This window comes from Oncorhynchus mykiss, chromosome 5, assembly GCF_013265735.2.
Source record: "Oncorhynchus mykiss isolate Arlee chromosome 5, USDA_OmykA_1.1, whole genome shotgun sequence".
Lineage (NCBI taxonomy): Eukaryota > Metazoa > Chordata > Actinopteri > Salmoniformes > Salmonidae > Oncorhynchus > Oncorhynchus mykiss.
This window is the reverse complement of record NC_048569.1, coordinates 72,020,293-72,032,856: the sequence shown is the minus strand read 5'-3', so window position 1 is coordinate 72,032,856 and position 12,564 is coordinate 72,020,293. Positions and strand designations below refer to the sequence as shown.

The 12,564-nt window shown below is 44.8% G+C and overlaps 1 protein-coding gene across 1 annotated transcript; it reads left to right on the top strand.

Annotated features, from left to right (window-relative positions):
• The first annotated feature begins 809 nt into the window (after window positions 1–809).
• prdx6 (peroxiredoxin 6) lies at window positions 810–10,131 on the top strand. The gene is given in 7 exon segments (XM_036979055.1): window positions 810–819; window positions 1,231–1,373; window positions 5,361–5,531; window positions 6,562–6,637; window positions 6,640–6,704; window positions 6,817–6,960; window positions 10,033–10,131. Coding segments are annotated over 7 exon segments (708 nt in total).
• Window positions 10,132–12,564: the final 2,433 nt, after the last annotated feature.

Here is a 12,564-nt window from a genome sequence, read left to right as displayed (position 1 = left end):
CCAACCCTAACCTGCAAATAGGCCAATAGAAAATGCTCTGTACAGATGGAGACAGCACATTATCCTGCACAGGTGGTGTGGGCTAATTTTTTTATACTTAATTTAGATACGTTTCTGTTTATAATTTCTGACATTTTGGTAGAATATTTGTTAGTCAACTTATCTATAATTAGATACAATAAATGATTTTTCAGGGTGTACTGCAACCCCCCTACCTCCCACGGCTATGCCAAATGTCACGTTCTGACCATCGTTCGTATGTGTTTTCCTTGTTTTAGTGTTGGTCAGGACGTGAGCTGGGTGGGCATTCTATGTTGTGTGTCTGGTTTGTCTATTTCTATGTTTGGCCTGATATGGTTCTCAATCAGAGGCAGGTGTTAGTCATTGTCTCTGATTGGGAACCATATTTAGGTAGCCTGTTTTGTGTTGGGTTTTGTGGGTGATTGTTCCTGTCTCTGTGTTTGCACCAGATAGGACTGTTTAGGTTTTCGCACATTTATTGTTTTGTTAGTTATTTCATGTATAGTTCCTTTATTAAAGAACATGAATAACCACCACGCTGCATTTTGGTCCGCCTCTCCTTCACCACAGGAAAACCCTTACACCAAAGGGCTCAGCTTAGAGTGCATTGACTGCAATACATTTTTCTATTAAGGCTAGCTAGTAATCTTAATCAAACTGTCTTTATATATGAAAAGGAAGCATTTTAAACTTTACACTAATCACCTCTGCCTCAGTGAGATCGCTGCTTTGATTGGTGGGGGATTTTACATGTAAATCTCTCTTCTGTTGTCCATTCATTCTGGGCCATGTGTATAGGTCAGGGTTTCCCAAACTCGGTCCTGGATCCCCCTGGGTGCACGTTTTTGGTTTTTGCCCTAGCACTACACAGCTGATTCCAATAACCAACTCATTTTAATTATTTGAATCAGTGGTGTAGTGCGCAGGCAAAAAACAAAACGTGCTCCCAGGAGCAGCCCCAGGACCGAGTTTGGGAAACCCTGGCCTAGACATAGAGCCAAAAGGCTGTATTAGCATCGGCATCGCCATTTAGGGCTTTCACCATTTTTATGTAGTCAACTGAGTGGGACTACCAACCAACATTAACTGATCCTTTCTAGTGACCTGGTTGGAGTCATGTCCAACTGGGTCATCAGGAGGGATCAACCAATCGTGAAGAAAATAGACTACTTCAAAATAAATATTACCTCACTGGCGCTGCCCATGCAGTCACTGATGCTGTAAATGGCACATATGAGCCAGAGCCTATTTTATGTCTGCTATGTCTCCTGTTAGGAGACTAATTCCCCAACTTCGAAGCCGAGACAACCATCGGGAAGATCAAATTCCATGACTTCCTAGGAAACTAGATAGTGCTACCTGTTGTAGGCTAAACAAGTCGGTGTGATGATCTGCGGTAGCCTACCTGTACCTCAACTGTTATTTTGTCAAATCAAATGTATTTATATAGCCCTTCGTACATCAGCTGATATCTCAAAGTGCTGTACAGAAACCCAGCCTAAAACCCCAAACAGCAAGCAATGCAGGTGTAGAAGCACGATGGCTAGGAAAAACTCCCTAGAAAGGCCAAAACCTAGGAAGAAACCTAGAGAGGAACCAGGCAATGAGGGGTGGCCAGTCCTCTTCTGGCTGTGCCGGGTGGAGATTATAACAGAATATGGCCAAGATGTTCAAATGTTCATAAATGACCAGCATGGTCAAATAATAATATTCACAGTAGTTGTCGAGGGTACAGCAAGTCAGCACCTCAGGAGTAAATGTCAGTTGGCTTTTCATAGCCGATCATTAAGAGTATCTCTACCACTCCTGCTGTCTCTAGAGAGTTGAAAACAGCAGGTCTGGGACAGGTAGCACGTCCGGTGAACAGGTTCCATAGCCGCAGGCAGAACAGTTGAAACTGGAGCAGCAGCACGGCCAGGTGGACTGGGGACAGCAAGGAGTCATCATGCCAGGTAGTACTGAGGCATGGTCCTAGGGCTCAGGTCCTCCTAGACAAAGAGAGAAAGAGAGAATTAGAGAGAGCATACTTAAATTCACACAGGACACCGGATAAGACAGGAGAAGTACTCCAGATATAACAAACTGACCCTAGCCCCCCGACACAAACTACTGCAGCATAAATACTGGAGGCTGAAATAAAATAAATACATTTTAAAATAGATTTGATTTGATTTGAACTGTTATTTTTTATCAGTAGCCTAATTCACTGATGGTGCGTTTGTATAACATTCGACATACAGACAATAAACAAATATACTTGGCTACATGCTCATTGCCACGACATCAGTGTGAAATTGGTAATACACAGAAGCAAGTGTCATATCATGATAGCCTAATCATAGACGCTAAGCACCGGCCCAGGACCAGTATCAGTTTTTAACATGTAAATCCGTGGTTCGGGGTCATATGGAAAGTGGAGAACGCTGATCCCATATCAGATCCTAAAACCGTGGAGGCTAGAGGTCACGCAAAAGATGTTGTCCCTCAATCCCTTTTAAAATGTCAGTCAATCGTTTAGAGGAACACAGTAGCACCAGTGTGTTAAACCAGCCTGCACTGAGAGTGTGTGACTGACCAGACAAGGTTGCCATTGTTTAGGAGTGTGTGGCTCAGTGCTTCAATTCTCTTTTGTCTCCGAGCCAGGTGACCATCCAAAGTACTTTTCTTTTGTATAGTTTATTAATCCGACCATTTAAAAAAAAAAAAAAAAAACAAGCACACACAACTTGAAAAAGCTTAAGCAAAGTCATCAACAATATGACAAAGTCTGGGACTTATTTCCAATGTGGTCCTCTTGAAACAAGATGGCTAGGCAAGATTGAACACTGTTGAACACAGTATGACAGCGAGATAATAAAACATAAAAACAAAGAACAACTATCTCATCATTGCAGTTACATCGTAGGGTACATTCATATGGGCAGTTTTTTTACTTTATTTTTAACGCTTCGCAGAGAGGATGTCGTTTTTGTGGGCAGAGGCAACTCATTCCACTCTGAGGCTCCAGTATACAAGAAAGTACCTTCCCAGCATTACTCCTGAAACTGTATAAGCACACATTAGCAACACCTGATCAGGTGCTGTGATTGTGTGCATCTTTAGCATGGGGAAAGTCATCACTTAGATATCTCGGTGCAGAACCATAAATACTCCTGTAAACCTAACCCAGTCAGATCTGAGACATCCTCAACAGGCAGCCAGTTAAGTTCCTGAAAGCAGCTCCTGTCTATGTGAGTACGTAGACTCACCTTCAATACTACCCCGATCAGCTTATTCTGGGCTAGCTCGAGCTTCCCCTTCAGAAGCTTAGATAAGCCCCCAAAACAGGAAGTACTAGAGTAGTCAAAATGGCATTGAATTGGGGCAGTGGCTGGCGCTCTAATGGAGTTCTTATCATGCAGCTTGGACTTTCTAGACCAAAACTTAGTCCTGGTATTAACCTTCCCTAGCACTTTAGTGGCCATGCTCACACCTCCCAAGTTTCCATAGAGGATACATACAAGGTAGCTAACAGAGGTTTTAGTAGTCCGCAGCTCACCTCCTAACTCCACTCTGATTTCAGAGGACCTACACCCAAAAATAATTGCCTCCGGTTTACCTAAGTGCAGAGATGGCGTATTAGCTCAAAGCCATTTGCTAATGTTAGTAAGCTCTGTGCTAAGTATGCTCTCCAACAGAGTTTCTTTTGTGAGACACCAGAAGAGTAGAGTCATCTGCATAAAGGAAAACAGTATACAGTAAAAACAGAAGAGACCCAACCACGCTCCCCTGTGGAATGCCACAACTCATTGGTTTTGCCTTAGACAATGAACCATTAACCTCTACCACTTGCTATCCCCCTTTCCCTTTCCAGTTTGGAGATTGGGAGACAGTGGTTAACCTTCTGCAGGTCAAGCAGTACCATTCCACAGATATTTCCCTTATCAATCACTTTCCTGATGAAGTCAGTCACGTAAAGTAGACAAACCCGACTGAAAATCACACATTAGACTTTGTTGACATTCATAAATTTGCTCATGTCAACTCTTTCCAGGATCTTTGATGTTATACTGAGGATAGATACAGGCCAGTGGAGGCTTCTCAGAGGAAGGGGAGGACCATCCTCACTGAATTTCTTAAAATTAAAAATGGTTAAACATTGAAAACTAGACTAAATATATTCACCAAATAATTTATTAAAAGACACTGTTTTGCAATGAAGGTCTGCAGTAGCCTCAACAACACTCTGCAGCATGATGTAGCCGGAGGTCAGCTAGCTTCCATCCTCTTGGTACATTGACTTCAATACAAAACCTAGGAGGCTCTTGGTTCTCACCCCCTTCCATAGACTTACACAGGACGTCCTCCAACCTATCAGAGATCTTACACCATGAACATGAAATCAAAGGATCAGATAATTAATCTAGTACTGAAAGCATAAACTACAGCTATCCAGCACTGCAGTGCATAACATGTGCTGAGTAGTTGACTCAAAGAGAGAAAGACAACAGTTTTTAACGTATTAATTTCTTAAAAAATGAAGGAGGAGCTAGATATTCTGTTTGTTTTTTTAAGTTTCACTTACTTAGCTAGCAAATGCAGCTGGCTAGTTTAGTTACTCAAACACTTGGCTCAAACAGAGGGATACGACGTTAGCTCCAACACAACACTTGATTTGCTACATGGCAAAAAAGCAATTAACTACTGAAAACACTACCAAAATTTAATTCAACTACCAAGTTACCTCAAAATGTAATTCAATTACTAGTTAAACTACATGTAGGTCACTACTCTCCAACACTGAATACAGAATGATGTGTAAATTGTGGTACTTCAGTAAAAACATCAGACAGTGGTCACAATTACTGTCTTGACCTGTATTGTCCTACCAAATGACACCTGTTACACTACTTTGAACAATTTTTCCAAACTCCATACTGTCCCAGTCTGACACAATGAGTGGTGAAGGGATGGGAGGAGAGCAATGTTTAGAGAGCTTGCTTTAATAGCCCATGACCCAGTCTATTGTTTTGATGTAATATGATACTAAAAAGGTGTGGTTGTATGAAGCATCTGTTACCAGTACCACAAGTTGTCCTGTTATTTTCTTCACACTTACACACTCCACACACTGCTGCATCATTGATCAACCATATATTCCAAAGACTGGTCACATAATTTTCAGTCTTTCCATCCACCCGTCCTTACGTAGTACGATGTGTTAACGGCTAAAGTGAAACACAAACACTGTGTAATGTTTTAGGCCTGAGTCTGTTCCCACCCCTACCCACTTGTTGCTCTCTGGCTGCAGAGCATTTGGACTGGTATTTCCTCTATTCTGTTTTGAGACCTACTGATAGCTTCTCTCCTCCAGATGGGGAGTCCTGTTCTCCCATCCCCAGGACTTTACTCCAGTGTGTACCACAGAACTGGCCTGTGCTGCCAAGATCAGCTTTGAGTTTAAGAAACGCAACGTCAAGATGATCGCTCTGTCCATAGACAGCGTGGCTGACCATCTTGCCTGGAGCAAGGTTTGCCTCTACCTGTCTCTCTGCATCCATTGCCTAAGTGGTTAAAATGTAGAGCACATTGCCTAACTACAATATGGGCAGCCACTCTCTCACAGATTTACTACCATATTGTAACACTGTCAGCCATGTCTAAATCAATATTACATGCACAAACCCTGTGTAATCCCCTGAGACTGGTTTAGTCTGCACAGCTGTTACTCTGGCTCAACTGCATTCACAGATGGCCATTTCTTATAAAAAATATATTGTGTAGAACATGTTTGTCTGTCATGTAGAACAGTTAGCTCTATTCATTACATTTCTATCTGCAAGGTCCTAAACATTTTACCTCCTCCCGCCAAAGCCTCTCTCAGGTCCAACAGGGAAAGGGTTCCTCTGGCCTGCCAAGTTATCAAATCTTACACTGGGGTATTGGTGATGGGCCATATGGATAGGTTGCTAGGTTACAGCAACACCGCCCCCGTCTTCCAAAGTTTGCAACAACAAGTTTTTGGGCAGAAAAGTCAACTAACTACGTAGTGAAAATCTGTCCTGTGAAAACCACTTGCCCCAACCCCCTCTATCAACACATACATTTCTGTAACCGTGTGACTAATGGCAGCCTTCCTTCCCACAATGAGGAACAGTATTAATTTCATCTGAAGTCCAGCCATTCTACTGCTATTTATACTGCTGCTGTGAACACAGGAACTTTCTCCACCATTTTAACACTTGAAAATAAAAACATGCACTCTGGCCACAACCTGCTCACCCTAATGTTGATGTGTCTGAAAGAGCAGAGTGTCAGGTTCTATAGTTTACATTTCAGACTAGTTCTGTAGATTATACTACAGATACAGTCAGTTTCTGTTTGTAGTTCACACCATGATTACATGAGTGAGTTACTGAGCAAAGAAAGGACACTTTTACCCTACTAGCAGTGGTGTAGTCTGTAAAGATTTCAATGATCAAAATTGGTGCCACTAAAGGTGATACCCTGCCCTTCCCCCTCATTGCTGACCCCTGAATTCTAACCTCTCTCTGTCTGTAGGATGTGATGCCGTTTAACAGTGAGAGTGGGTGCTCTCCCCTGCCCTTCCCCATCATCGCTGATGATGAGGGAGCTCTGTTCAGCTGGGCATGCTGGACCCTGATGAGATTGACAAGGATGGCATGCCCCTCACCGCGCTCTGTGTAAGTGAGGTCACACACACACCCATGAGACGTAAAGGGCAACATATCTTTGCTGAAGAAAATGAAGGTCCAATTGGTGTTTGTGACCCTTCCCCTTTGGTCCCTCCCCCAGGTGTTTGTGGTTGGTCCAGATAAGATGAAGCTGTCCATCATGTACCCGGCCACCACTGGTAGGAACTTTGACGAACTGCTTCGTGTCATCGACTCTCTGCAGCTCACTGCTCTCGAGAAGTTGGCCACACCTGTTGACTGGAAGGTACACATGTTGACTGGAAGATAAACACTCGATCTCATTTCGATATTGGTCAACTTGAAAAGGTATGACACATTTTTTAAAAGTGAACTTTATAGGTGCCATCTTGGGTTTTGTAACGGTTTTCTTGATGAGAAGGAGAGTCGGACCAAAATGCGGCGTGTCTATTGCAATCCATGTTTAATGAAGTAACACACTAAACACAAAACACTATCAAAACAATAAACTTAACGAAAACCGAAACAGCCTATACTTGTGTAACCTAACACAGAACAATGACATCAGGACACTAAGGACAATCACCCACGACAAACTCAAAGAATATGGCTGCCTAAATATGGTTCCCAATCAGAGACAACGATAAACACCTGCCTCTGATTGAGAACCACTTCAGACAGCCATAGACTTAGCTAGAACACCCCACTAGCTACAATCTCCATACATACACACCACATACAAAACCCATGCCACACCCTGGCCTGACCAAATAAATAAAGATAAACACAAAATACTTTGACCAGGGTGTGACAGAACCCCCCCCCTAAGGTGCGGACTCCCGAACGCACCTCAAAACAATAGGGAGGGTCCGGGTGGGCGTCTGTCCATGGTGGCGGCTCCGGCGCGGGACGTGGACCCCACTCAATCAATGTCTTAGTCCCTTCTCCTCGCGTCCCTGGATAGTCCACCCTCGCCACCGACCATGGCCTAGTAGTCCTCACCCAGAACCCCACTGGACTGAGGAGCAGATCGGGACTGAGGGGCAGCTCGGGACTGAGGCAGCTCGGAACTGAGGGGAAGCTCAGGAGTGAGAGGAAGCTCAGGAGTGAGAGGAAGCTCAGGCAGGTTGATGAATCTACCAGATCCTGGCTGACTGGCAGATCCTGGCTGACTGGCAGATCTGGAAGAGTCTGGTCGACTGGCAGATCTGGAAGAGTCTGGTCGACTGGCAGATCTGGAAGAGTCTGGTCGACTGGCAGATCTGGAAGAGTCTGGTCGACTGGCAGATCTGGAAGAGTCTGGTCGACTGGCAGCTCTGGAAGAGTCTGGTCGACTGGCAGCTCTGGAAGAGTCTGGTCGACTGGCAGCTCTGGAAGAGTCTGGTCGACTGGCAGCTCTGGCTGCTCCATGCTGACTGGCTGCTCCATGATGACTGGCACCTCTGGCTGCTCCATGCTGACTGGCTGCTCTATGCTGACTGGCAGCTCTGGCTGCTCCATGCTGACTGGCTGCTCTATGCTGACTGGCAGCTCTGGCTGCTCCATGCTGACTGGCTGCTCTGGCTGCTCCATGCTGACTGGCTGCTCCATGCTGACTGGCGGCCCTGGCTGCTCCATGCTGACTGGCGGCCCTGGCTGCTCCATGCTGACTGGCGGCCCTGGCTGCTCCATACTGACTGGCGGCCCTGGCTGCTCCATACTGACTGGCGGCCCTGGCTGCTCCATGCTAACTGGCAGCTCTGGCGGCTCCTTGCAGACTGGCAGCTCTGGCGGCTCCTTGCAGACTGGCAGCTCTGGCGGCTCCTTGCAGACTGGCAGCTTTGGCGGCTCCTTGCAGACTGGCAGCTTTGGCGGCATCCTGCAGACAGGCAGCTCTGGCGGCTCCTTGCAGACTGGCAGCTCCTTGCAGACTGGCAGCTCTATGCAGACTGGCAGCTCCTTGCAGACTGGCAGCTCCTTGCAGACTGGCAGCTCTATGCTAACTGGCAGCTCTATGCTAACTGGCAGCTCCTTGCAAACTGGCAGTTCTGAACAGGCGGGAGACTCCGGCAGCGCTGTAGAGAAGGAAGGCTCTAACAGCGCTAAACAGGCGGGAGACTCCGACAGCGCTGGAGAGGAGGAGGGCTCCGACAGCGCTGGACAGGCGAGGCGCACTGTAGGCCTGATGCGTGGTGCTGGCACTGGTGGTACTGGGCCGAGGACACGCACAGGAAGCCTGGTGCGGGGAGCTGCTACCGGAGGGCTGGGGTGTGGAGGTGGCACAGGATGGGTTAGACCGTGAAGGCGTACTGGAGATCTTGAGAGCGGTGCTGGCACAGGACGTGCAAGGCTAGGGAGGTGCACAGGAGGCCTGGTACGTGAGACTGGCACCATCTTCACCAGCCGACTAACACGCACCTCAGGACGAGTATGGAGCGCTGACCCAGGTGCCATCAAATCCCCGACACGCTCCGTCGGGCGAATTCCATGTTTAAAACACCAACACAGCAACTCCCTCATTTCTCTCTCCTCCAATTTCCCCATTAACTCCTTCACAGTCTCTGTTTCGCTCACCTCCAACACCGGCTCTGGTTCTGGTCTCCTCCTTGGCTCCTCACGATAAACAGGGAGAGTTGGCTCAGGTCTGGCTCCTGACTCTGCCACACTCTCCCTGAGCCCCCCCCCAAGAAATTTTTGGGGCTGACTCTGGGGCCTCCGTCCGCGCCGCCTTGCTTGCTTCGCAAACTCCATTCTCCTATATCCTTCCGCGCACTGCTCCATCGAATCCCAGGCGGGCTCCGGCACTCTCCCTGGGTCGACCGCCCACCTGTCTATCTCCTCCCAAGAAGTATAGTCCATACTGTACTCCACTTTGGGCTGTTCCTGCCTGTTGACACGCTGCTTGGTCCCTTTGTGGTGGGTGATTCTGTAACGGTTTTCTTGATGAGAAGGAGAGTCGGACCAAAATGCGGCGTGTCTATTGCAATCCATGTTTAATGAAGTAACACACTAAACACAAACACTATCAAAACAATAAACTTAACAAAAACCGAAACAGCCTATACTTGTGTAACCTAACACAGAACAATGACATCAGGACACTAAGGACAATCACCCACGACAAACTCAAAGAATATGGCTGCCTAAATATGGTTCCCAATCAGAGACAACGATAAACACCTGCCTCTGATTGAGAACCACTTCAGACAGCCATAGACTTAGCTAGAACACCCCACTAGCTACAATCCCCATACATACACACCACATACAAAACCCATGCCACACCCTGGCCTGACCAAATAAATAAAGATAAACACAAAATACTTTGACCAGGGTGTGACAGGTTTTTACTTCATATTTCTCCTTTTGTCGCGCTCAGCCTGGTCAGAAGTGTATGGTTATTCCCGCTCTTTCTGGTGCCCACTGCAAGAGTATCCACTGCTACTTATCCAGTTATTTTGTGACTTTTCATAGTTGACAATCTTGTATGTTTTAGATGCACTAACCAAAGTATCTCACTATTATGGTTTTAAGGAGGTAGCATTGAATTGGGTACAGTCATATCTAACTGACAGGAAACAGTCCACCTATATCAATGGTTAATTTTCTTCCCCTAATGTGTTAAACTGTGGAATACCGCAGGGCAGCTGCCTTGGGCCACTTCTTTATTTAATATATACCAACGACCTTCCCTATGCCTTGGTTGAAACACAATTTACTATATTTGCAGATGATACTACAATTTATGCAGCAAGACAATCGGTTCAACAGGTACAGCAGGCTTTACAAGGAGATTTGGAGAATATCAGGAAGTGGGTTTGCCAAAACAAATTTGTTTTAAACACCCAGAAAACCAAAGTTATGTTGGTCTGTTCAACTGGGAAAAGGCCAAAACAGCATGGGATACAATTAAGTATGGGAGGAGTACAAATTGAAGAAGTGGCAGAAACCAAACTATTGGGAGTCTCAGCTAGACAACTGCTTATCATGGTCGTCTCAAATAACTAATCTATGTAAAAAAATATATATTAAAACAGCATGCATAATCAGAAGGATAGCTAAATATTTACCAGGAAAAATTATTCAGCAAATAACACAAGCATTAATTGAGAGTCAGGTGAACTACTGTTCGGTGGTTTGGGGAAATACATCATCAAGTGAAGTTAGGAGGCTGCAGAATGCACAGAATAAAGCAGCAAGGATTGTTTTAAGGGGGAGATATGGTTCTTCTGTTGTAGTCATGCGCAGTGGTCTTGGTTGGTCATCAATCGACAAGGTCATTGAAAAAAAACATGCTTATTTTATTTTATAATATACATAATTTAAAACGGCCAAGTTCTATTCACAATGGTATTCAGTTGGTAAGAGACAGACATTCCGTAAATACTAGGAATAGATTGTCCACCATCTATGCGTTATCCAGACAGAAAAGAGAAATAGGCAAAAGAACATTTCGATTTAGAGCAATACAGAAATTGAATAAATTAACTGAGCAAACTAGAAACCTTTCAGTGTATAAATTTAAACATTATTTGAAAACAATTTAAATATATTTATAGAAATGTTGTGGGATTATAGTAGATGAAGAATCAATATTTTTTTTAAAGTGTGTTTGTATTATAAATTGTATTTTAATGTTTAAGGACTCTTGGAAGATTAGTCCAAATGGGGACAAAAAGAGATCCAAATAAAATCAAATAAAATCACTAATACTTACATCTCGACTAAGCATCCATTCATTCATTCTTCTGTGGAGCAGGGCTTTAATGTCCGTATCATTGTACAGTGCCTTACTACCCCAATAAACACACGTTTGTAATGACCACTGTGGGGTGTGTGTTTTTGGTGGTGAAGTTGGAAAGCCATTTTGAACTTGGTACAATAGAGGTCTGCTTCAATACTTAGTTAAATGACTCCAAAGAGAAGCCATGATCTTACCACAAAGGACATCAAGCAATCTCATGAATTGATGTAATGTATCCAAGTGAGCAGACACGTAAGGCAATTGATTCATGAATGGTTCACTCCTGATACTCTCAATTGCCCCTTCATGCCTGCTCCCATAACCTATAATTCAGTAGTTCTTTGTGACTAACTTGTATACAGGTAGACCAAAGAAGCCACATCCCTGCTTGGCAGATGAGTGACAACCCTGATTAGAAGCAACTGGTGCTCACCTGTGTTCACTACAAATGCTGTTTTGAATTAAAAAGATTTGTACCAACACACTGAAAAAGGCTGCAAAGCTGAAATGTCTGTGTACACTATCTGTGATGCAGTGAAAACACTAAAAATAAATACAATTGAAGTAAGCTTTATGCAACATATGATTACGGACCCATCCCACCTTTTTGTTTGTCTGCTTCAATACTTGGGGAAGGCATCCTTCTTTCCGGTAACTGAATAGTAACTTTGCTTTCACTTGATCACTTATCTAATCTCCTACAGACCATTGATGACCTCAAGGAAGGATCCATTTGACCAGTATACAAACAGGCCCAGTCCTTTACTCTGAATTACCTCCTGTAATGATTGTGTTATCAGATGGAGTACCGAGGCCTTAGAAAATAACAGACAGTTATTTAAGTGTTTTGATAGAGGCTAGGTAAGATTGAACACACCGTCCACCCACAGGCCAAAGTCCTGTTGTAGTGTATAGTCTGTGGGCTATTATTCCTGTAGGGCACTGGTGCCTAAATGATGGGTTGGGTCCCTGCAGAGGTGGACAACTCCAGTCCTTGAGGGCCTGATTGGTGTCACACTTTTCTCCATGCCTAGCAAACACAGCTGATTAATCAAATTGCATTCTAAACTGATTAGGTGATTATTGGAGTCAGGTGTGTTAGCTGGGGCTGGGGCCAAACTGTGACACCAATCAGGCCCTTGAGGACTGGAATTGCCCACCCCTACT